General features: G+C 36.6%; 1 protein-coding gene across 1 annotated transcript; it reads right to left on the minus strand.

Annotated features, from left to right (window-relative positions):
* Window positions 1–10,031: 10,031 nt before the first annotated feature.
* LOC149163675 (shikimate kinase 3, chloroplastic-like) lies at window positions 10,032–19,536 on the minus strand. The gene is made up of 10 exons (XM_089431804.1): window positions 18,885–19,536; window positions 15,596–15,642; window positions 15,343–15,397; window positions 15,123–15,195; window positions 14,920–15,007; window positions 14,570–14,652; window positions 14,320–14,449; window positions 11,697–11,775; window positions 11,463–11,527; window positions 10,032–10,468 (listed from the first exon to the last, which is right to left on the minus strand). Exons 1-10 carry the CDS (start codon window positions 19,117–19,119, stop codon window positions 10,370–10,372), a joined length of 954 nt encoding a protein of 317 aa, XP_089287930.1. The 5' UTR covers window positions 19,120–19,536; the 3' UTR covers window positions 10,032–10,369.
* Between the last annotated feature and the right edge of the window lie 3,110 nt (window positions 19,537–22,646).

Here is a 22,646-nt window from a genome sequence, read left to right on the forward strand (position 1 = left end):
CAGTCTAAAAATAGACTTTGATCACTCATACTGTGATCACTCATACTGTGGTCACCCATACTACCATACTGTGATCACCCATACTGTGATCACCCATACTGTGATCATCCCTGCTGGGATCAAAAATAGAACTTGCGCCATAATTTACCTGCGGGCCCACTTAGTGAAGGCGACTCCTTTCCACTAAGCTCCATCATCTTGTTGCATTCTCAACAAGCATTTCTTGTTGCACACTTTTCAACACTTCCAAGAGTGTCTGGTATGTGTTTTCGAATTCTAAATTGCTTTGGTAAAGATGCGGTCACCCCGAAGTATCGTGTCCACAAGAGTCAAGCACAGTGATCAGCACCATGATTGGTGGTTGGCTGAGGAAGTATGAAACATTATTGGTGTTTCCCTTCTTGTACTTAATGTTCAAATGGAACTATTGTAGGTAGGTGGAACATTTCTGATAGTGATCGTTCTGCAACTTCCCTTGTGTTTGTATGAACTACAAGAGTTGGTGATCTATGTGGATGACCATTTCCTTCCCATAATGTAATGCTTCCATTGATGATAGGCTTGCACAATGGAATACATTTCTTTATCGTAAATGGGATATTTTCAGACTATGTTTGAAAGTGTCCCACTGTGGTAAGCCACTAGATGCCCCTGCTGAGTAAGAACTGCACCAATAACATAATTGAAGGCGTCTGTCTTAATATCAAATGGTTGCTGCAAGTCGGGTAATGTGAGAACTAGTGCAGAGAAGAGGTGATGATTTAAATAAAAAAACACCTTCTATTGGATTTTGGACCAAAAAAAAATTGCTTCTTCTCCACCCTTTGTGACTTGACTTAAAGGCCAAGTGATATGAGAGAACCCCAAAACGAACCTACAGTAGAAATTGGCAAGACCCAGAAAATTGCGGAGCTCTGTTAGAGTGGTTGGGGCTGGCCAATTCCGAATGACTTGTATGTTGGCTGGATCCACATGCACCCCCTGCTCATCAATGATGTACCCCAGATATTGAACCTGGGTCATGCAAAAAGTGCATTTCTCCAAATTGGTACACGGCTTGTGTTGTCGCAGGGTTCGAAGGACCTGTCGAATATGGTGGAGGTGTTCTTCTGACCTCTGGCTGAAGATCAAGATCTCATTTAAATAAACCACCATGAATGCATTGGTGAAGGGTCACAAGATGTTGTCCATCAATCTCATGAAGGTTGCGGGGGCATTCGTCAACCCGAAAAGCATTGCCAACCATTTGAAAGTACCCTCGTTGGATTTGAAGGCAATATTCCACACATCACAGGTTTCGATAGGCACCTGGTGATAACCGGACTTCAAGTCAATCTTGCTGAAATATTTTGCCCCCTTAAGTTGGTCTAGAAGGCCATCAATTTGTGGGATTGGATACCTATTCCAAGCAGTGATCTTGTTCAGTGCTCGATTGTCAATGTAGAGTCTCCAGGTCCTGTCATTCTTCTGTACCAATACAATCAGGCTCCCACAGGGTGATGAGCTTGGTATGATGTGCCCTTTCTGCAACAGCTCTTGAATCTGTCTCTTGATCTCATCGTTCTCCAGAAGCGTCGATAGATCAGTCCATTGGGTAGTGGTGCGCCCGGGTTCAGATCAATGGAGTGCTTGACCTGACAGTGCAGAGGTACCCCTGTAGGTGAGGTGAAAATGTCCCTGTACTCCTCCGCGACCTTTTCCATTTGTTGTTGTTGTGTTGATGTGCGGAGGAGCCCTCTCTGGAAGCCATGTCCACAACCTTCTTCTTGCCTTGAGGCTGAATCATAAGGAAAAAAATTCCTAGTATGGGAAACGATCTTACTGCATTGCTTTGTAGTGATCAAAGAAATGGTGGTAGGCGGGGCTACCTCTATTATCTTGTACAACTTATTTCCCAAAGTAATAATCATAGAGCGAGGTCTAGACTCATATACACCATGTCGCTTCCACAAGTATGGTTGTCATAATAATACATCACAAAATTCAAGAGGAGCAACATCACCTAGTACCTCATCCATAAAGGGCTTGATGTTGTAGGGAAGGCATCACTGTTGCCTGATGCAAAGATCTCGTCCTTGGTGAAGTCACCTGATGGTGTATGGCTGCAAATGTGATGTCGTTAGTAGGCCCAACCACTTCATGATCTTTGCTGAAATGAGGTTCTTTTGTCTCCCACTGTCAACAATGAACTACAACGGAGAACCCTTCATCCACATCTGTGAGTGGAAGAGGCGTTCCCCCTCCTCATATATATGAATGAAAAATCATGTTTTGAGTGGGTTAGGGCCAGGGATCCCTTCATAATTATTTGGTCAGCAGGGGAGTATACCCTTCCCTACTGGCAGTACGTTGATAGATTTTCATCCTCTAGCGAGTGTGTGGAACCCTTATCAAGGGGTTTCTCCTTCTTATAATGTTTCATTTGGGGGAAATTTTTTGGTTGCTCAAAGTTATGCATTAAGTGGAGGATACCCTTTGTATACTCCTGGACAAAAAAGTTTTCCTTATAATCCAGGTTTTTCTGCAAGAAATCCTTGGCAACCCAGTGCCATTCATAATCTAGGTCTTACAATTCCAAGCTTTGGGACTCTTATAGTTTCACTGTGCATACCATTCCCGACAACTCCTAATTTTCATGATCTTTCAAAATTAAATAATGATCCAATTCGAAATAATCCCAAGTGGTCCCCAATCCCTACCAAACTTCCATCACACATACCTAAGTTTGAAGGGATGTCTAGAGAAGATCTTGCCGACCTTGTAACCACTTTCCATTTATTGTGCTCATCGAATTCCCGCATTTATGATTCAATTAGGTTGAGACTTTTTCAACACACCCTAACTGGGAATGCAGAAAAATGGTATATAGAGTTAAAAAGAGGGTTGTTTTCTACATTTGGTGAGTTGGCTACGTGTTCCTTAATCAGTTTCAGTTGCTTATCAGTTATGAAGTTGAGACTAAACTCTTGGCCAATTTGAACAAGATAAGGCTACTCATATCTCTGATTACATTCAAGAGTGGAAGAGAATAAGGAGATTGATCAAAGCTTATATCCTTGATGAGTTTTTACTAGAGTGATTTTTGAAATCATTACAGCTTGAAATCTCAAAAGATGTGTCACTTTCAGGAGTGTTCATAGAAGAGTAGGTTATCTTTAGAGCCCAACAATTAGAACTAATTTATTCATACTCTGGTGTTCTTTATAATATTTTGCTCGATGCTCCCAGATCTAAGATATATCTTGAGAAACCTAAATTGGTTTCTCACGTTGATGGGGTTGTTGGATCGATCAATGCTAGTACTGCTAGTTTGTTGGTTAATTAGTTGCAGTAGTTGTTTTTACAATATGCTCCTACAACACAAATTATGTCATCCATACTTCCTCCTTCTCAACCTATTGTAGTTAATGTTGTTCAGTCCTTTAATATTAAAGGAAATCAACAAACTTATGGGAAGAAGAAAAGACGTGGGAAAAAGAAATATAAGGGAAAGAAGGGGAGTGCAAATAAACCAAATGTGAACATTTGTGAGGGCAAGAAAGAGTCCAAAAATAAAGTTAAATCCCTTGCAAGTTATGAAGTGAGGACCATCTTACTCATATTTTCCCTAAGATTCAAGATGCTCAACGCGTGTTGGCTCAATAGGGTCCTTCTAGTTCCCAGGATGTGCTTACTTACTAGCATGAATGCTAACACTGGAACCCCTTTAGGGAGCACCCAAGTAGAAGGGGAATCCCCATCAAATGTACATATGCTTAAGTCTCATGTTGATATTTCAACTAGAGCTTGTGATTATGGAGAACTAGATCCTATAAGGCTAAAACTGCTTCTGATACTTAAGAACCTCTTCATGTAGAGAAGCCTATAGTTGAGTTTATACCTCAGATTTCGAAAGGCTCCTCAAAACGATTGACCTATAATCCAAACGTTAGGGTTGCTTAGAACTATTCCATTGTTGAAGATTTAGCTTAAAGCCCCTATGATATGTCAGTGTTAGAGGTACTCCAGTCGTGCCCAGCATAAAGGAGTGCATTACTCACTACGATCAGAGCAATTGATCCACAAAAACTCTCTGGTGATTACATTTGATACCTCAAATGTTAAAAGAGACTCCCTCATCATATGGATTTTCAAATTAAATCTACATATCGCAAGAAGACTATCTTTCGTAACGTATTTGATGAAAGAGCTTCCACATGTGTGATGTCCATGTCATGTTGGAAAGAAATTGGGTCTCCTAAAGCGGTTCCATCTCCAACACTCTTAATTGCATTCAATGATCATTCTCATAGGCCTCATGGGAATTTTCCTGCTTTTCCAGTTGGAGTTGGGGGGAAAGTAGTTAAAGTGGAAGTAGAGATAGTTGATGCTAATTTGGACTATAACTGTTGTTGGGTCGAAATTGGGTATATGTGATGGATGTCGTTGTTTCATCTATGTTTCGCATATTATGTTTTCCTCATGAAGGGAGAATCGCTATGGTCGATCAGTTAGCCTTTTCTCCCAACGACCCCATCTTCTGACTTTACTGTCCCATTGGTTAAAATTATCAACAACCTATTAAGACTTTGAGGTTTGGAATGTATTCCTCATTGATGGGTACTTTTGGTCTTACACCTCCATTTGTATACATTAATGTCATTTCGTCATCCAAGGTAGTTCCTCGTGACATTCTTTTAGAACTCATTATTTTGGTGATCCTTGGACCTTTCCTCCTCCTACCACCACATTATAAAGTGGGCAAATGATTGGAATGTCTTATCTTATGTTTGCAGTAGAAATTACATACCAGGCTATCGTGAATAGTGTTGCAGACTCAAATTTGATCCTTGTTTCATCTGAGGATTTGGATAATGATGTGGTACATATCTGGGAAACTGACTTGACCACTGCTATGGATTGTCTTGACATTTTTTTTCCATCTAATGAGGCAATATTGGAAGTAATCACAGGTGTAGAGAGACCATGGGATGATTTACATCATCAATCTTATTTTCTCCTTGACTTGCGAAAAGTTGAGTCAAGTTTGTTTGGTTCTTCCTCTCATGGAAGTGTTCATAGGATCCTAAACCCTTTGGCTCCAACACATATTTTTTCTAAAGGTAATATGGTCAATATTTCACAAACTATTCCTGTGAGCATTTCCAAGAATCCCAACATTTTAGAAAATGTTTTCATTGGAGATGATTGTTCCGCTGAAGAAATAGAGATTTATATTGACCTCTTTAAATAATTTCGCAATGTATTTGCTTGGTCTTATGAGGAAATTTCTAGGATTGACCCTAGTATCGTTCAACACTAGATCAAGACCTATGAAATTGTGAAACCAGTACGCCAAAGGCTTCGACTAGTTAACCCTAGGAAAGTTGCGTCTATTAAGGCAATAGTGGAGAAACTATTTAAAGTAGGTTTCATCTACCCAGTTCCTCTTACTAAATGGGTTTCAAACCCTATCCCATATGAAAAGAAGCAAGGAATAATCTGGGTATGTATCGGCTTTAGAGATCTAAATAAATCTTGTGTAAAGGATAATTTCCCCACTCCATTCAAAGATCAATTTATTGATGAGTGTGTTGGAAATGAAGTTTTCTCCTTTATGGACGGATTCTCTGGATACAATCAAATTACAATTCATCTTGAAAATCAACATAAGACAACTTTTATCTGTCCCTGGGGTATGTTCGCATATAAGGAAATGCCTTTTGGCCTTAAAAATGTTGGAGATACTTTCCAGCGGGCTATGTCATATGTGTTCCATCACATCAAGCACATTATACAAGCTTATTTGGATGATTTAGTTGCTTGCTCTCGAAAGAGAGTGAAACATCCAAAACATCTTCGCTTGGTTCTTGAAAGATGTTGTCATTAGAAAATCTAGTTGAACCCTCATAAGTGTGTTTTCGTTGTAACATCAAGTCGGTTGTTGGGATTTGTCATTTCTAATGAAGGGATCTGAGTTGATCCCTTCAAGGTTGAGGTAATACTTTAGTTGCCTCCCCCATCAAACATACGTCAACTTCAAAGTATCCAAGGTAAGGCCATTTTTTTACCAAGATTCATCGTAAATTACGCTGAGATAACAAAAGGATTTATGTGTCTTCTGAAGAAAGGAGTTCCACTCATTTGGGACAAATTTGTTCAACGCTCATTTGATGCTTTGAGAAAAGCACTAACCTATGCCCCTCTACTTAGTCCACCAGATAATAACAAAGGCTTCCTTTTGTATATTGTAGCGGAAGAATCTACCATAGGTATGGTTCTGGTTCAGGAAGATGATGCCCTTAAAGAGCATGTGATTTATTGACTAAGTCATAGCTTAGCCGGTCTTGAACTGTGATATTCCCATGTTGAGAAATTGGCCTTAGTGGCAGCGCATGTTGTTCAACGGCTCCGTCATGATATTTCGCTAAAGAAAACCATCGTAGTGGTTGATCTCAATCCTTTTCAATTTGTTCTCAGTAGGCAAGTGATTGGGGGAAAATACAATAAAAGGATTGTGATCTTGTAGGAATTTAATCTTGAATTTGTGTAAGTAAAATCAAAGAAGTCCTTGGTTTTTGCAGAATTGATTTCAGAACTGCAAGCTTACGAAGGAGATTCTATTTATGAAGAATCTTTTCCTGATGAACGCCTTTTTCTAATCTTCTCACAAGATCTTTGGTATGGGGACATCATAGAATATCTCTAAACTTTGAAGTTTCCTCAGTGTTTTTCTAAGGATGATCGTCAGAAATTGTGTCACCTCACTAGCAATTATCTGATTATTGGTGATACTCTATATCATCAGGGGGTTGACTCAATCTTAAGACGTTGCTTGACCTTAGAAAAGGATGAGTTAGTTCTAAATGATTATCATGATGGAGCTTATGGCGGTCATCCATTTGGGTTGGAAATAACTCTAGAATATTTTGTGTGTAGGGTATTTTTGGCCTTTGATTTTCAAAGATTGTATTGTAGCAGTCAAAAAATGCCACCCTTGCCAAATCTATACTTGAAAAATGCATGCTCATCCAACTCAGCTTTTCCCTGTCATCACTGTCGGTCTGTTTACTAAGTGGGGAATAGATTTTATGATGTCACCCGCTTTCGTCCAAGGGACACAATTACATTATCATAGTCATTAACTACTTTGCAAAGTGGGTTGAAGCTATGCCTACTTTCAATAACGATGGTGAGACATCACTTTTCCTTTTCAATCAAGTGATCTCGTGTTTCAGTATCCCTAAAGAGATTGTCATTGGTCGTGGCAGTCACTTTCAAAATAAGATGATGTTATTTAAGATGATCTAACATATCTATATGTATGTACTTTAAATTCTATTATATGTCTATGCTTTTGTAATTGATTTGTAGGCCTACACATTTTGGAGGAAGCAGAGGGTTTGGACCCTACAAGATCTACTTCAAACATAGGACCCTCGGGTACGTCTCCTATCCAAACTTTTGTGAATTTGAATGTTTGACATGCTTGCATGAATGTTCTTTATTGTTTTCGTATTTGCTATGTTCGAGCTTTCAACCCCGACTCCTGAGAAACATTTCCCACCAACAACAAGCATGTTAGGCAACCAGTCATGACTAGAGTCTCACAAGATCAACATGACAATCTCTTTCTGAGATGGGCATGGGACCCTAGCGTTACAGTACTTGACAATCCGACTACCCTTAGGGTTACACTGGGTTCGACAAGGGGAGATCATTCTGACCTTCCATTGGTTTTTACTGATTTGTTGTTGGCGTGGGGGACTTCGCTAACATGGAGGGATGGTCAGCAAGAGGAGATCATGGGAAGCTCATGCAGGGGAGGATTCCTCTCCACAGGAGTTAGATTGTATCTTTAAGAGTCCACCCTTGGAGTGCATGAGATGGATGGCACAATAGAGTGGCAACACGAGGAGGCGGTCAGGGCTTCATATTATCATGATGCTCTAATATTGATGACATGCAGTGGGCTACATGTACATGTACCAGGTTGGGAAATAAGTGGAGCAAGAGGCTACAGGTACATGTACCAGGTTGGGAAATAAGTGGAGCAAGAGGTGCTTCACGCTAACCAAGATGGCTTAGTATCTTGGTATCGAGGACTCCTTCATGGCAAGGCAGTGCTAGAGACAGAGATGACTCAATGGCACATTTGGGACCCTAGTATCGTTTGGATTAGCCATTTGGGTCAACTAACAGAGAGGGCGCTTGTTCAGGCATTGCTTGAGGATAAGCAATTTTTCGTAGGGAGCACTGTAATATCCTCAATTTGTATTTTCTGCATCAAAGACAATTTTGGAAAGAGGAGGCATTTCTGACATTGGGACTTAGGAGAGGAAAAGGAAAATTGCAACTCTAGTGGAATGTGGGGGCCACAAGAGAGAAATTTGACCCAAGGAGGGAATTCACACTCTTGGAAGAAGGAGAAAAGAGGAGCTGCAAGTTAGGAGAGAGAAAGAGAGTGGGGGCCATTAATGGAAGAGAAGGGAGGCCATCAAATATAAATCAGGAGAGGAGGCTTTCATTTGCATCTTTGGACAATTTTACTTCTAAACATAAGTTTTCTTGAGTTGTTTAGCCGAGTCAACCAATCTTTAGCCATGTTTAGCACAAGGAATTCCCAACCAGGAATTCCACCTCTACCTTTGGTGAGCTTCGAGTGTCACCCTAGGAGAGTAGAGAGAAGTCCATCCTCAAGCTTTCCCAAAGCCACATTGTAGATCATTTCAACTAGTGCTTGCTTCACCTTGGGCACAAAAGAGATATTTGTAGGGCTGAGTGGAGCTAGCAAAAGGGGTTGTTTGTCAGAAGCCTTTACAAGAGAGACATCAACCTTGGGGGCAACATTCTCAATGGATTTTGCAAGACTGGAAGTGGAGTATTTCATGAGGGACAAATCACATCATTTTGGGCTTGCACAAGGGTTTGGAGAGAGGGAGTCACTCTTAATTTTGTAAAATTTTATGAGCAAGTTTGAGGGCCAAAATCTCAGTTCTATTTCAGCAGCCAACACTAGTGATTTTCTTGGCCAACGCAGGTATTTTTGGTGGCATTTTACCATTGGGCATCCCACTTCCAACCTGGGTTATGCTTTGCTTGCTGTAGCAAGCTTAGGTTCCTCTTTTTTTGCGTATATGTACTCCATCCCATTCAAGATTAATAAAATGGCTTAGGAATTTGGTGTATATTCTCGTCTTTTAATTTTTGTCCTTGTGCTGCATTTCCTAGTTGTTTCCTAGTTGTTGTTGTAGTGCATGTTTGTTAATCACTTAATATTTCCAATTAAGAATATTACATAATAAGTGTAAGCACACATCCCATCTGAGAAGGGAAATTAAACTTACGCCCGTTTAAAACAATATAGATGAAATAATGTCAAAGAAAATGAGATAACAAGGGTTTTAAATGTATAATTGTACTTATGTAATTCAATGTGGTTGTTATCCTCTCCAATCTATATTACTATGTAGGTTTTATTATATTACTTCTCACACATTTTTATATGCATGGCACTAGTTAATCTCTTCTCATCTTGTTTGTTTCTTTAGATATGCACAAGTTTTTGAGATGATAATTGGTTTTTAACTTTGCATTTTCTTGCTAAAGCCTTTTATTCAATCATTGGTTTTTAAAACCTTATATTTGGTAAGCCTTTTATTCAATCATTGGTTTTTAAAACCTTATATTTGGTTATTAGTTTTAAAAACCTTATGAGGCATTTATTTTGTGTATGATATTGAATATTTAGAAGTGTTACAGTGCTTTCTTAGAGTTTGAGTGTTTTATATTTGGTCACTAGTGTTAAAACATTACGAGGCATTTATTTTTTTGTTTATGATATTGCATATCTGGAATTGTTACAGTACTTCTTAGAGTTTTATGTTTGGCCATATGCATTTGACATGTTAAAGAAATTTATAATAGTAATGTTATTTTCAAATAATGTAATGATGTATGGTTGTGAATCAAACTCAATGAAAATTAAATGAGTGCAAAAAAAAAAAAAAAAAACAATAGTTGTGAATCAAGATTAATGAAAAGTAAATGGGTGACAAAAAATACAACAATAGTTGTGAATCAAGCTTCGAAAATTAAATGGGTGATAAAAAATACAACAATGTTTCTCAATGTGGTAATGGAAGCCTACAACTTTAGCTGCCTATAAATGCATAAGAACTTTGATGTTACATTTTTGGATAGGAAAATGGTATCCGAGAAGGATGTTGTGATGCTAAAATGGTAGCTGAGAAGCTTTTGATCCTACGAGTTCAAAGTCAAAATGCTATCATCGCTCAAAAATAATGCAACACCCACCTTTGTGGGCAGACTTGCAAAGAATGCTAAGACTTTCAAAAAATGCTGTCTATTGGGGTACTACTCCTAAACACTACAATTTTCTTGCATACTCATAAATGTTGGTTTTTGCACTTGATGTATCATTCCTTGCATTTTTACATCTCAAAAAGTTTCCGATCCCCTGTAGAACCTGCAAAATAAACTTTACATATTAGATTTCTTTTTTCAAATTTTATTCCCAATAAGTACAATAATCAATTTAAAACCCCACGTCAAAAAAAAACTGAAATTTCTCCATAGAGGTGGCCCTCATAAATGAGATTTCAGATAGCTAACCAATTGAGAATATAAGAACATCTTTCGAAAGGATTTCACATGTTACCAAACACAACAAAACCATGCAAACATGCACTTAGTAGAAAGAATGTGGGCATGGTCACTGGACTTACATTTCAGCCCTGAGTCTCAGGTATGAAAATCAGAAAAGATAAATATTTGTATATAATGTTAAAATTGTAAAAAAACTCACAAGAAACTGATGAAAATACATCCTTTCAAGTATTTGATTGGAAACAATAATTTTGTGGAGGATACTGGATTTTTTCTGGAGGATACAATACTCTGGAAGCAATAGTAAGAACTAGTTAAAGGACAAAAGAAGCTTGCAGTCTTAAGGTAGAGGATCAGGAATAATCTTGACTTTAGAAAAAGTATGCATGGCCTAAGTATTCCTGATACTGCATAGTATATTGTCAAAATATAGCTTAAGACGATTAAAAACTGAGAAAACCTTCAATATAACATCTCTTGGATTTGAAGATTAAACCACAGAACAGACCAAAGGCCAGCATTAGCAAACTTTGTACTGTTCTGTCAATTAGCACTGTCGAGATGATATCAAACTAAATTTTGCTAAAATCTACTTATATCGATTCACTGAATAGAACTGATCTACTCCATATAAGAACATAAGGTATCTCATTTAAATGTAAATAGAAGATGGTAAAAAGCAGCTCTGAAGCACCACATAGATGAAAGTATAAATAATAAAAAGAAAAGGAAAAGTGGAAAGACCAAAAACTCAAGTCGGAGAAATATCACTGAACAATTCATAAGACCACTCAACTGGTCTGATGCATATCCACTACAAGCATAAACAATCATCATGAATACAGAATACACACCTCACTGGCAATAGTTGTGGGGGTAAGAGCAGAAACATCTTCAACGCCAAGTTCTGCTGCAATCTCTGCATTTATAACAAAATAACAAACTTGTTTGTCACATTCTTTGCAAATGACTAGTGGTAAAGAAAGCTGGTTGTATAGAATTGAGCCCCCGCGATTTTGAGCATATCAACGAATAAGAGATGTATTTGACTTCAGAATGCAAAAGAGTAAGGCAGAACAGGAATATACTTTGCAGTGATACTTTTACATCTGAATTGGCATATGCTTCACCTCTTCGCTCAATAAGTTCAGTAAGCCTTGCAAAAGCCTGCAAAATGCCATAAAAACATAATATAGGTGAGATTCATGAATGCACATAATGTTACAGGTCATATGCAAATTACCAAAGATATAGTGATGCATGGAATTCAGACCAATGACCATGTATAACCAGATGACCTCAGTATTATTTTAACGCTTTCACGCTGACTTGTGCTGATTTGTTTCAGGCAAGGTCCAGTTTTTGCTTGTTTTTATTTAGTTTCCTGCTCAAGGGCTGGCATGAAGTTAAATATGGTTGATGGAGGTCTCAATACAGAGGGCGCAAGGACATTGATAATGGACGTTGAATTAAAAGTTCAGAAGCAGCAGCAGCTTCCTCGAATATATCAGACCATAACTTATTTGAATACTTCTTTTAGTGCACCTATTGTAGTGCTGGTTGGTGATTGACATAGAGTCATAGACAAGTGTTGATCTTTCTCATAATGAGGATGTTGTTGCTGTTAAACAGACATAAGAATGACTATAAAATAGGATTCAGGAGCTCACCAGTGAGGATGTTTACAGACAGCCTAATCAGGGTGGATACAAAGGAATGGATCAGACAAGCCCTGAAGGCTTGTTCGAATGTTAGAGATTCAGTCAAGAGATCAACAACAAACAAAGCAAAGATACAGCACTTTATGCAGAAATTCAGCCAGTGGAATGAGGAACCACCAATTAACTCTCTTACAGAACCTTCAGTATTTTCAGTCATCCAATTATATTGTCTTGTAAAGAGTCTCACTACATTTATATGTTCGGGAACAGACTTGCCATTTTTGTGCCTAAACGAAACAATTACTTTCATCTTGTCATTGAAGGGTTAGTCAAGATGCAAACGGATTAGTTTTAATAGAAATGATGGTCATACATTGACTCAGGTTCCCCCATATGTAAATTTTGTCACATGAATAGAACCTCTTGTCAAATAGGAAAAAGAGGATAGACACAAATCTCACTTATTTTAATCATGTCAGCTCATACTTTGTTCACGGTTGTCAATCAGATTTGAAACTTTTGCACATCACTTACATCCTCCGGGTAATGGACTTGTGTCAGAAATAAGCTGAACTTTGTATATCTATGCCTGCTTTGCACATTTATCCTTAGTTAATCAGGACAAAATATTTTGAGGTAAAGGAAGGTCACTAATATGCTTTTGATATTCTCCAACTAAAATATCCATAAGAATATTAAACAGGATACTGTGAGGATATTAGAATTTGTTAGCGTTTGTAATTTTAGTTTAACTGACAGTCCAAAGTGTCCCTCAGATTGTGAAAAAAATGTTTGTTTGTTTCATGCACCCAATTTCTGCACCTCTCTCGCTTCACCATCCTACGACAGAATACATGAATTAAGGTTATTCAGCTCTCCCTAAAAGTTTCTTTAATAACAAATGGCACATTAGGAGGTTGATAGCTAATCCATGTATTGAAGCACATTCAAATTATAGACTAGTCAACAGAATGCTGCTGGGCCATATGTCTAGGAGATTGAACAGACTCCGGGAGACATGACCCAAACCCAAGGTAGTCATAGGGGAACTTGTGGCTGGATGGTATCCACTTAGTGAGAAAGGTAGTATAGTTTTGTAGTTACAGGGATGGGCTGAATGGTTTGCAATTAATTATGCCAAAAATGAAATATATACCTCCCAAAGATCTTTCTATATCTAAAGAATGCCCTTATAGGAGACTTCTTGACTCTTGAGTTGCCATAAGACTTGTTGAGTTGCGAGAATTTGTAACTTAAAGATAAGTCTATTGCAACTTGAACTTAAGGTTATTGAAAGGCCTATTTCTTACCCTCAAGGCCTTACCTAGCTTCCAGTATGCTACACCTGGTTTTAAATCTTAAAAGGTCAACTCAAAAAATTGCATGGTTGATAAGGATCATATCGGTAGGGTTGACTTCACATTTGAAGGGTTGATAAGAACCTTACTGTGTCAGGAGTCAGGACCTACCTTACCACCCACCTAAGGTACAATTAGTGACTCACACATTATGGGAGAGGTACAAGGTACGAGTCACTCAACCAACAAATGAGGGCACAGTGCGGTAAGTGAAGCCTGACAAATGTGGAGAAGAAAGAAGGGCTTTTCAGTAGCTAGACAGAGAATAAGGAAAAACACACACACACACATATATAAGGACTGGAAGATCCCGCATCTGTGTCAAAGGAGAATGGAGTTTCTTTTTTAAGGTTATTCAACTCTCCCTAAAAGTTTCGTACATAACAAATGGCATAACTAATCCATACATAGTATCAACATCAAGCTCTAAACTTCAACCTGCAGAGCACCTCTTCTCCTATTATACATTCTTTTATACGATACTAAAGTTTTCCTATAAGCTTAAAGAAATGAGCACACATGAAGCAGGATAATTGATAAAAGAGCAAATTATGCAATAACTCGACGTAAACAACTAAAGCTTAAAGAAAGACAAACACTTATAGTATGGATACATGTAAAATCAAAATGGCTGAAGACTGGGCATTCTGTATATGAATTATGGATTCTGGAATACTGAAGAAGAAATTGACCTGAGCATAGGGATCAACTACAGCTTGGCCTAGAAGTGGTCGTGATTCAGTCCCCACTGCTATAACTCGTTTCGCAAGTGCATCTAGAGGCACATCCAGCCAAATTGTGACTCCTTCATTCAAATACCTCCTTTATGTTTGCAACACAAATGAGAAAGATAACAGTTAGTCACTTGTAGAACTGATCACTCGTAAAACTCTAAACATTGAATAAGAAAACAAATTTGTTCACTTATTGCAGATTGCTCACCAATTTCGAGGTCGAACAACGGCACCACCTCCAGTGGCAACTACTAACCGATGCATTGAAGACAATTTGCTTAGAACTTTGCTCTGCAAAATATGTTATCCAGGATATCATCAGTTCATGTGCCACATAAAAACTAGTTTCAGGTAAAAGATTTTGTTGACTGTAAAGTTCGAGAACTATTAAAAAGACGCCTTCTCTTGAGGGTCTTGAATACATATGACCAATGGACTTTATAGATGATAAAAGAACCATAGAATGAATTCATAGATAATAAAATCTTTTCGGTTTCATTCTTTGAATCATGTAGAAGTATGCTGTAGTAAAATGTGACACACAGAAATTGCCATTACCTCAGAGTCTCTAAAGTACTCTTCATTTTTCTCTTTGAAGATTTGTGCTACAGGTTTTCCACCTGCAGATTCTTCTATCAACTTGTCACTGCACAAATACAACAAACTTCGTATCAACATGTTTGGTATTGTGAGGAAACACACGTGTAATCTAAGAATGATAGTTGGCTTTCAAATTCATATCCTCAGCCTTTGTAAGATACCTGTCAAAGAAGTAATACCCTAAAGCTTCTGACAGAATTTTTCCCACAGTGGTCTTTCCACAACCCATCATTCCTGTAAAACAACTATTTTTTTTAAAAAGTGAATCGTATTACATATTGCAATGATTCCACTCTTTCTTTCATTGATATTGCTCAGATTCCAAGAGTGCATATAGTAAAAATTGAAAATGATTTTGTTTTGCCAGGCACCAGAACTTACCAACAAGAAATATACTTTTTCCATCCAAGCCTAGGGAAACCTCTTCAGCCTTACTCTGCACCAGAAGTATTCCACAGACAATTAGAATTATTTGACAGAATGAATCATTGGTCAAACCTTGCAGTCAGATAAGAGACATGCTACCTAAAACTCTTTGAGCAAACGAGTGAAGTTCAACATAAGGCTCTCCCCAGTTCCCTTTAGACCCTTGACTGAAAAGGAAACAAGAAGAAGATAAAAGTTGAAGCCTAACCTTCAATACTAGTGTCCCCTCCGCGCTGCATTTGTCTGCTTCGGAAACTGTTACACATTAAATTCCGAGGCCATTAACAAAGAAGCAAATAAACCAGTCCAACTAAATTCAATAATGTGCCTAACTTTATTGAAAGACAAAGTTACATGTTTGAGATCTAATTGTCATTTACGATTAAACTTCTTGTCGGAGTATTTCAAGGTTTTGCAACATAATTAAATGCATTTAATTTGAGTTACAGGGCAATATAAAAGGCAAGAGGTTTATACAAAAAGATTAACCCTGAACCTTCCAGTGAAACTAAGCTAAAAAGGTGTAAATCTCAATGATGGCAAGCATAAATGGCACAAAAGAGTGAAATATATTTGGGATACAAGCGTTTTCTTTCAAATGAGGCTCCTCACCTGGTTCATTCTATGCATAGTGCTCCCACCAAAAAGAAGGCTTTATAAAGTAGGGTTAACAGATGTTAACTGCAGCTATTGCAGGTAAGATAAAGATGTTGACCGTGTTTTCTGAAGGTACCCGTAACCCGTTTGCTTACGAGATTCGGACTTGGCTATACGGCCTTTCTATATACGTGCTTATGTTATCGTTCTCACGATCCATGGCACTGCCCTCAGATATGTCTAGAGAGTCTGGCAGGTAATCAGGGTGGTCACTCTCCACTTCCTGTGGCAAAAGACATGCCAGAACATTTGAAGATTCTCCAAAGAAAGTTAAATAAAAATTTTAAATTCTCAATTTTGGATTCTATAGCAATTCATTGTTCGGCCCATTTGAATGCCTTAAGTTTGTGATAAGCTAGATAGAGGAACTAAATCTCATGCTCTTGCACTACCTGAATGGGTAGCTAGGGAGAAGGTTATTTTGATGTAAAAATGGGTTATCATGCACTCTTAGAAGGGATAACTACTTCACCCCTTTTAGTGATATAAGTAATAGGTAATCAGGATGGTCACTCTACACTTCCTGTGGCAAAAGACATGTACCAAAACATTTGAACATTTGCCCAAACAAAGGGTAAATAAAACTGATAAATTGTCAATTTTGAATTCTAAAATTATTCGCTGTTCGACCCATTTGAATGCCTTAGGATCATGATAAGCTAGAAGTAGGAACTACATTTATGCACTTACACTACCTGCATGAATAGCTATCGGGATTTGAAGTACTGATAGCATATCATGCACTTTTTAGAGGAATAAGAACTGCATCTTAATCTTAAAATAGTGTACTGAAGCTGAGGGGCACTGGTTATTGCAGATTAACGGTGAAGTCCTTGGTCTAGTTGGTGCTAGCAAGGAATGGGTTTTTCTCCACTTAGCACTGGCATAGAGGCCTTGAGCTAGTTGTTATTAGCAAGGCTACCCAACCATCTGCTGCAGTGGTTTTTTTCGGGGGTCCTGAGCTGTTATCCTTTCATTGATGTCTCTAGCTGAGATCATTTTCCTTGAAACTCACGTGCTTGCAGGTTGGCAATGTAGGTTGGCAAGGGGTTCTGGTTGTTATTTTTCTCTCTTTCTTGTCTAGCCAGATATTTTCTGTTTATAGCCTCGGCGAAATTAGGAGTGAGACTACAAACACACAGAACCTTGCCCTTGTCATCCCAATGTCCCATAGCCCCAGCTCAGGGGAGGCATTTGAGCAGGAATGTGTATATCTCAGCGGTAAATATTCCAATGGCAATTATATTCTATGATCCATTTGTGCTTAAGATAAGTGCCTCCCTTCAATGTGAATGTGAGTTTCTCCTGCAAATGCATTTAATTCCAGTTTTCAAAATTGCACCAATGTGTTGAGTTTGCATTTAGACTCTTGCTAGCTTCATATGGACGCTGCAGTTTAATGCATAACTGAAATGATATCTGGGTAAACAACCTGGCAAACGAATGACAACAAATGGTAAACAATCCCACTTGGCAATTCAGCACAGAAATGGAGGTGAATTAGTAAACAATTCCTAAAGAATACGAATCAGGTGCACTACAGAGTGGTCTCATGGTAGCCTGTGGCTGACTAAAGGAAATCTTCAGAGTGGACATTACACCCCATTCCTCATAATAGGAATCTGGTATGCTGCAGGGGCAAAGACAAAATTTATGGTTGAAAGAAATCCAAACACACTTCAAGAGCATATATTACAGCATGGATTCAGAATTAGTCTTAAAATGGTAACATAATCACGATTCACTATGTTCCCAGCGAAAATCTCATGCAATTCCTCACATTTTATGGATAGTATCCAGAGTAAACCCCTCGATGTGGACTATGGTGCCTGACCCGGTAGGAATATTGAGAGAAGTATGCAATAAAGCCAACGATCTTTGGGGATTGACCCTGAAACCTCCTACATCAAGCTCAAAACACTCAACCACTTCAACTATATCAATCTCAAAACACTCGACCACTCAAACTAACCCACTAGTAACCAGAGTACCCAAATCCCTACATATATCCTTTTTCTTTTTCTTTTGGATTTTGATCTTTGCATTGGCAAATCTCAAGGCTCAGGAATAACTCCGTCCTTAGCAGGCACCCACCACATTCTCACCATAGGTTGGGAGATCTGCACTTGTTCCTGGATAGACGTAGATGGCAGATTTCTTGGGCATCACAGGTGGCAGGATGTGATATTATATTCTGTTGTTTACCAGTCCCTACTGTTTTTTTGTCTATGTCCAAATATTTCAATGAACTTTCTAATAAAATAAGTGCAATTACAGTATAGCCAGAGAGTTAGCTCTTTCAATGAACTTTCTAATAAAATAAAATAAAAGTGCAATTACAATATAGCCAGAGAGTTAGCTCAAGTGGTCATTAGCCAAATGAAAGATTTAATAAATTTTCTAATAAAATAAGAAATAAAGTGTAATGACAGTCTAGCCAGAGAGTTAGTTCAAGTAATCATTAGCCAAATGTGAAATCTCTCCCTAACCTCTCCCCAGGTTAGGGAGGTTATGGGTTCGATTTTCTTGATCCCTAATGGATAGTTGGATAAAACTTAAGCACTGATGGCTTACCCTGGTTAATAACCGCAGTAGCAGTAAGGTATCCAGGGTTTCCACACACATGGTTATATGAATTAAACCAAAAAAGAGAGAAAAGAGTAATAACATTATACATATATCCTCTTATTTCAATATTTGCAGTGAACTTCTGGAATCCCCATTCAACTGATTCATACCGTATATAGCTCACTGAAAAATCTATTACTTAAAAAAGAACATCCTTTTGAAAACCATAAAACTTATTCATCCACCCCTTTCAAAACATTTTAAAAACTTACCAGTGCATTCTCCGTTATGAGAATAACAGGAGACTGGAAATGTGGGCAATCTGGCTTGATCAGAAGATCTTTTCTTAATCTGCAATGATTGTATACCAGAAATATGAAGCTGCTGATGTCTGCAATTGCCTACAGACACTACAGATTTCCTTGTTCTTCCTACATTCTGCAACCTTGAATTAGAATACGGTTGTAGATTGAATGTGCTACAAGATTCCAAACTCAGCATTTCCATTGATGCTCTGAAATCGCAAAGGGTGACCTCAGGCCAATTTAATAACCAAGACCCAGAAATTCACAGAGAGCTTTTCCTCGCTGGAGCTACAGTTGGGTGGCTTCAGATCAATCCAAAAGCCAACACCCACCCGTGCTTCTACAGAGCTGCTGCAGCAGGAAGCGTTTGAAACTCTGTTCGAAGACTGTGCCAATGATCCCCCATATATAGCTTCAGTAGCAAACGGGGCAGACATTGGGAAAGGGGCCGTGAGAAAAGCGGAAGGAGGCTAGAAATTGCTGGATATTCGATCAAATTGACAAGCTGGTGGACAACTCTACAAGGTGGGCAAGGGGCGGCGTGAACTAGACTTTATTTTTCTGTGTCATGGTGTTTGGTAAGCATGAATCGGTGAGATAGTAACAGGACCCACTTCACATATTGCTGGTGGCTTAGATTTCTTAAATATTCAGGACAAATAATGGTTGATTTGGTCTTTATACAACATATCCACATTGTCTTCCATATAAAACTTTAGAATTCGTCCACCCTCCATATAAAACTTGAGAATTCGTCCACGCTCCATATATATTCATTTGTTTTATGATAATTTTATATATATATATATATACTATTTTCAGAATTCATTTATCTACGATATATTCTTTTTTCCACGTTCACGTATGCTTCCTAAGTTTCTACCTTCATATTTTTTTTAGGGGACAATGGTTACTTTGTATGTGGACAAATTGAGGGAAAAACACATTTTTAAAAATAATTTATATTGTTATTGTGAGTTAGATTTTCATTGCACTATAGATTACTAATTTATAGACTAGTAATTTAAATTTTAAATGTTAATTTATTGATATATTAATTACTAATTTTTTTTTCAAGGGGACAATGGTTACTTTGTATTTGGACAAATTGAGGGAAAAACACATTTTTAAAAATAATTTATATTGTTATTGTGAGTTAGATTTTCATTGCACTATAGATTAGTAATCTAAATTTAAAATGTTAATTTATTGATATATTTAGTAAAGATTAATAATTTAAATTTAAAATGTTAATTTATTAAATATATCCATATTTGTATAAAATATTAGGTATTTTAAATTATTAATAAGAATAATGATTATTAATTAAGATTATCTAGTTAATTGGGGTTATTTTAAGAGATTAGGAAAAAGGAGTGATCTTCCCTACTTAAGTTCAATTCTTGCAAATGACATGACAAATATTTCCAAATTTGATGTATAAGTATATTATGAGGAATATATTTTTTTCCAGAAAGAAAAGCAATATATTATATTGAGTCAATATATACATCATGTTCTGTGATAACAGAAAGAAGATCTCCTGACATAGGTGACCACTGACAAAAAAACAAATATTACAAAATATGACAAATAGTTGATAGACATATATAGCAAGAACATTGAGCAGCATATAGAAACATATGAAATATATATCAACAATTTTGCCTGAATGTGCTACTGATATGGAATGATGACAAAATGAAACCAAGTGACATGACAGATATTTCCAATTTTGTTGGTATATTATGAGGAATATACAACTGTGTATCTATGAAAAAATCAATAATTGAGATCATCAAATTTATAAAATAAAATTAATTAATTTAATATATGAAATTATTTTTATGATTGAATCATTTGGAAATAAAAAATAATAATTTTCCTTGATTTTATAAATAATTAAATTATAAAATTTAATTGCATCGAGAGGCTCTCGAGAGCCCCATATAGTAAAGATGTTGTAAAGTAATGTAATTTAATGTCTTGCAAATGTTTTTACTAGATCAAAAAATAAAAAAAAATAAAAAAAATAAATAAATAAAAAAATTCTACTTTAAAATAAAAATAACTTTAAACTAAAATGATAAGGTTAACTTGACTTGGTCAAGTTACCAGTGGTTTTTGAGCTCTAGGGTTGTGAGAACTCATGATATTAATGTGGAATATAGCCTATTTAAAATAGGAAGTTAAACGAACCTAAATCCATTTTAACTCTGGTCTCGGATTGTCTTGGATCTACCAAGCTTTGAGAGGAATCAATTAAGATAAATCTAAGTTGGTTTTATTATAAATATATTTAAAATAAAGCTTAATATATTTGTAAATAAAATAATAAAAAACAAAAACAAAAAACATTCAATCTATATAATATTAAACTTACAAATTTAATAAATTATTTTATTAAATCATTTATCTTTTCTAATCAAAAATCATTACTTATTATAATAAAATATCTATTACAAAAATTATTAAAAGTAAACAAAATTGTACCCTACAAATATATTAAAATAATAATAATAAGTTACAAAAATTATATAAATATAATATGATATATAAATAATAATAATAATAATTTACAATATATTATATAACTAATATGATATATAAATAAAAATAATAATTCCTTTTCATGTATTGTTTATATTTGTTTGATATGATAATTTCAAAACAAAACGAACTTCCTATTTGCAGAAAATTTCTTGTGATCTCTTTGCTTTCTTCAACCAAGCCTTCAAAGCAAACAATAAAAGATTAATCGATATACTGTGTTTGTATGTTTTTTCAGTCATGGCTCGTCTATTTATCCTGCAAGGCATTAACTTTTATGAGATTAAAGTTGATTGAATGTTTTGGAATTGATAATTTTTGGGTCTTTTTGTAATTGACATTTGTCCAGTATGGGAGACCTTTACTACTTTCATAGTTGTTGAGCTTCATTTCTCTTGTTTCTAAAATAAGTTCTCCACCAGCTTCCACATTAGCAAAATTTGGGAGAAAAGATGTGTTCTTTGGCCCCGTCTAATGCCAAACCCTTTGCTACTCCGATGATCTTTTCATCTCCGACATTTGCACCTACCTTGGTGGACAAATGCGACTTGTGCTTTTCTGTTATTTTTCCTTCTCGTTTTTTCCAGATTTCAAGAATGGCCGTACTTGAGCACTGCAACAGTAGGAATTTCAAATATCTCTACCATGTCTATGTATTGGAACATTATTATATCAGTCCTTGAGTTGGGTTCAGAAATTTTATAGTTTCTACAACTTTTATGTTCATGTTTTGATTTCTGAGATAATGAGAAACTAAGTTTCCTAAAATTTGCAATCCAAAAATCTACATATTATAAGTGATCTTGAAAAATACCACTGGTCCAGAGATAAGATTGATCAAACCAACGATAGTTTTGTAGATAAAATATACACAACCTTCCTTCAAAAAAAAGTTAAAAGGGGGTTTCTGTTTTTAACAAAAATAGACTTTTTACTTATGTTTGAGAGACTTGTTTTGCACCTATCGCTACCATTACTAGTTTTAAAATTTAATAAAATAATAAATAATAAAATAGTAGAAGCAATTTGGACATGGTAAGAGAGGTATATTTGACAAGTTATTAAGATGGATGAGTCAAAGTCCACAATTAGGTTTACGATAAGGACAAGAATTCATGAAATATCTTTGAAGTTGTTGAGGACAAAGAATTCATGAAATATCTTTGAAGTTGTTGTGTG

This window comes from Pinus tabuliformis, chromosome 5_1, assembly GCF_031772625.1.
Source record: "Pinus tabuliformis cultivar Carrire ecotype Pingquan chromosome 5_1, CPIR1, whole genome shotgun sequence".
Lineage (NCBI taxonomy): Eukaryota > Viridiplantae > Streptophyta > Pinopsida > Pinales > Pinaceae > Pinus > Pinus tabuliformis.

Excerpts from the sequence above, each read along its gene's own strand:
- LOC149163675 (XM_089431804.1), bottom strand. The coding sequence starts at position 19,119 with ATGGAAATGCTGAGTTTGGAATCTTGTAGCACATTCAATCTACAACCG. Across the intron at positions 15,643-18,884 it reads TCATAACGGAGAATGCACTG|TTTCCGAAGCAGACAAATGC; the intron begins GTAAGTTTTTAA and ends AATGTGTAACAG. Across the intron at positions 14,450-14,569 it reads GTTGTTCGACCTCGAAATTG|GAGGTATTTGAATGAAGGAG; the intron begins GTGAGCAATCTG and ends GCAAACATAAAG.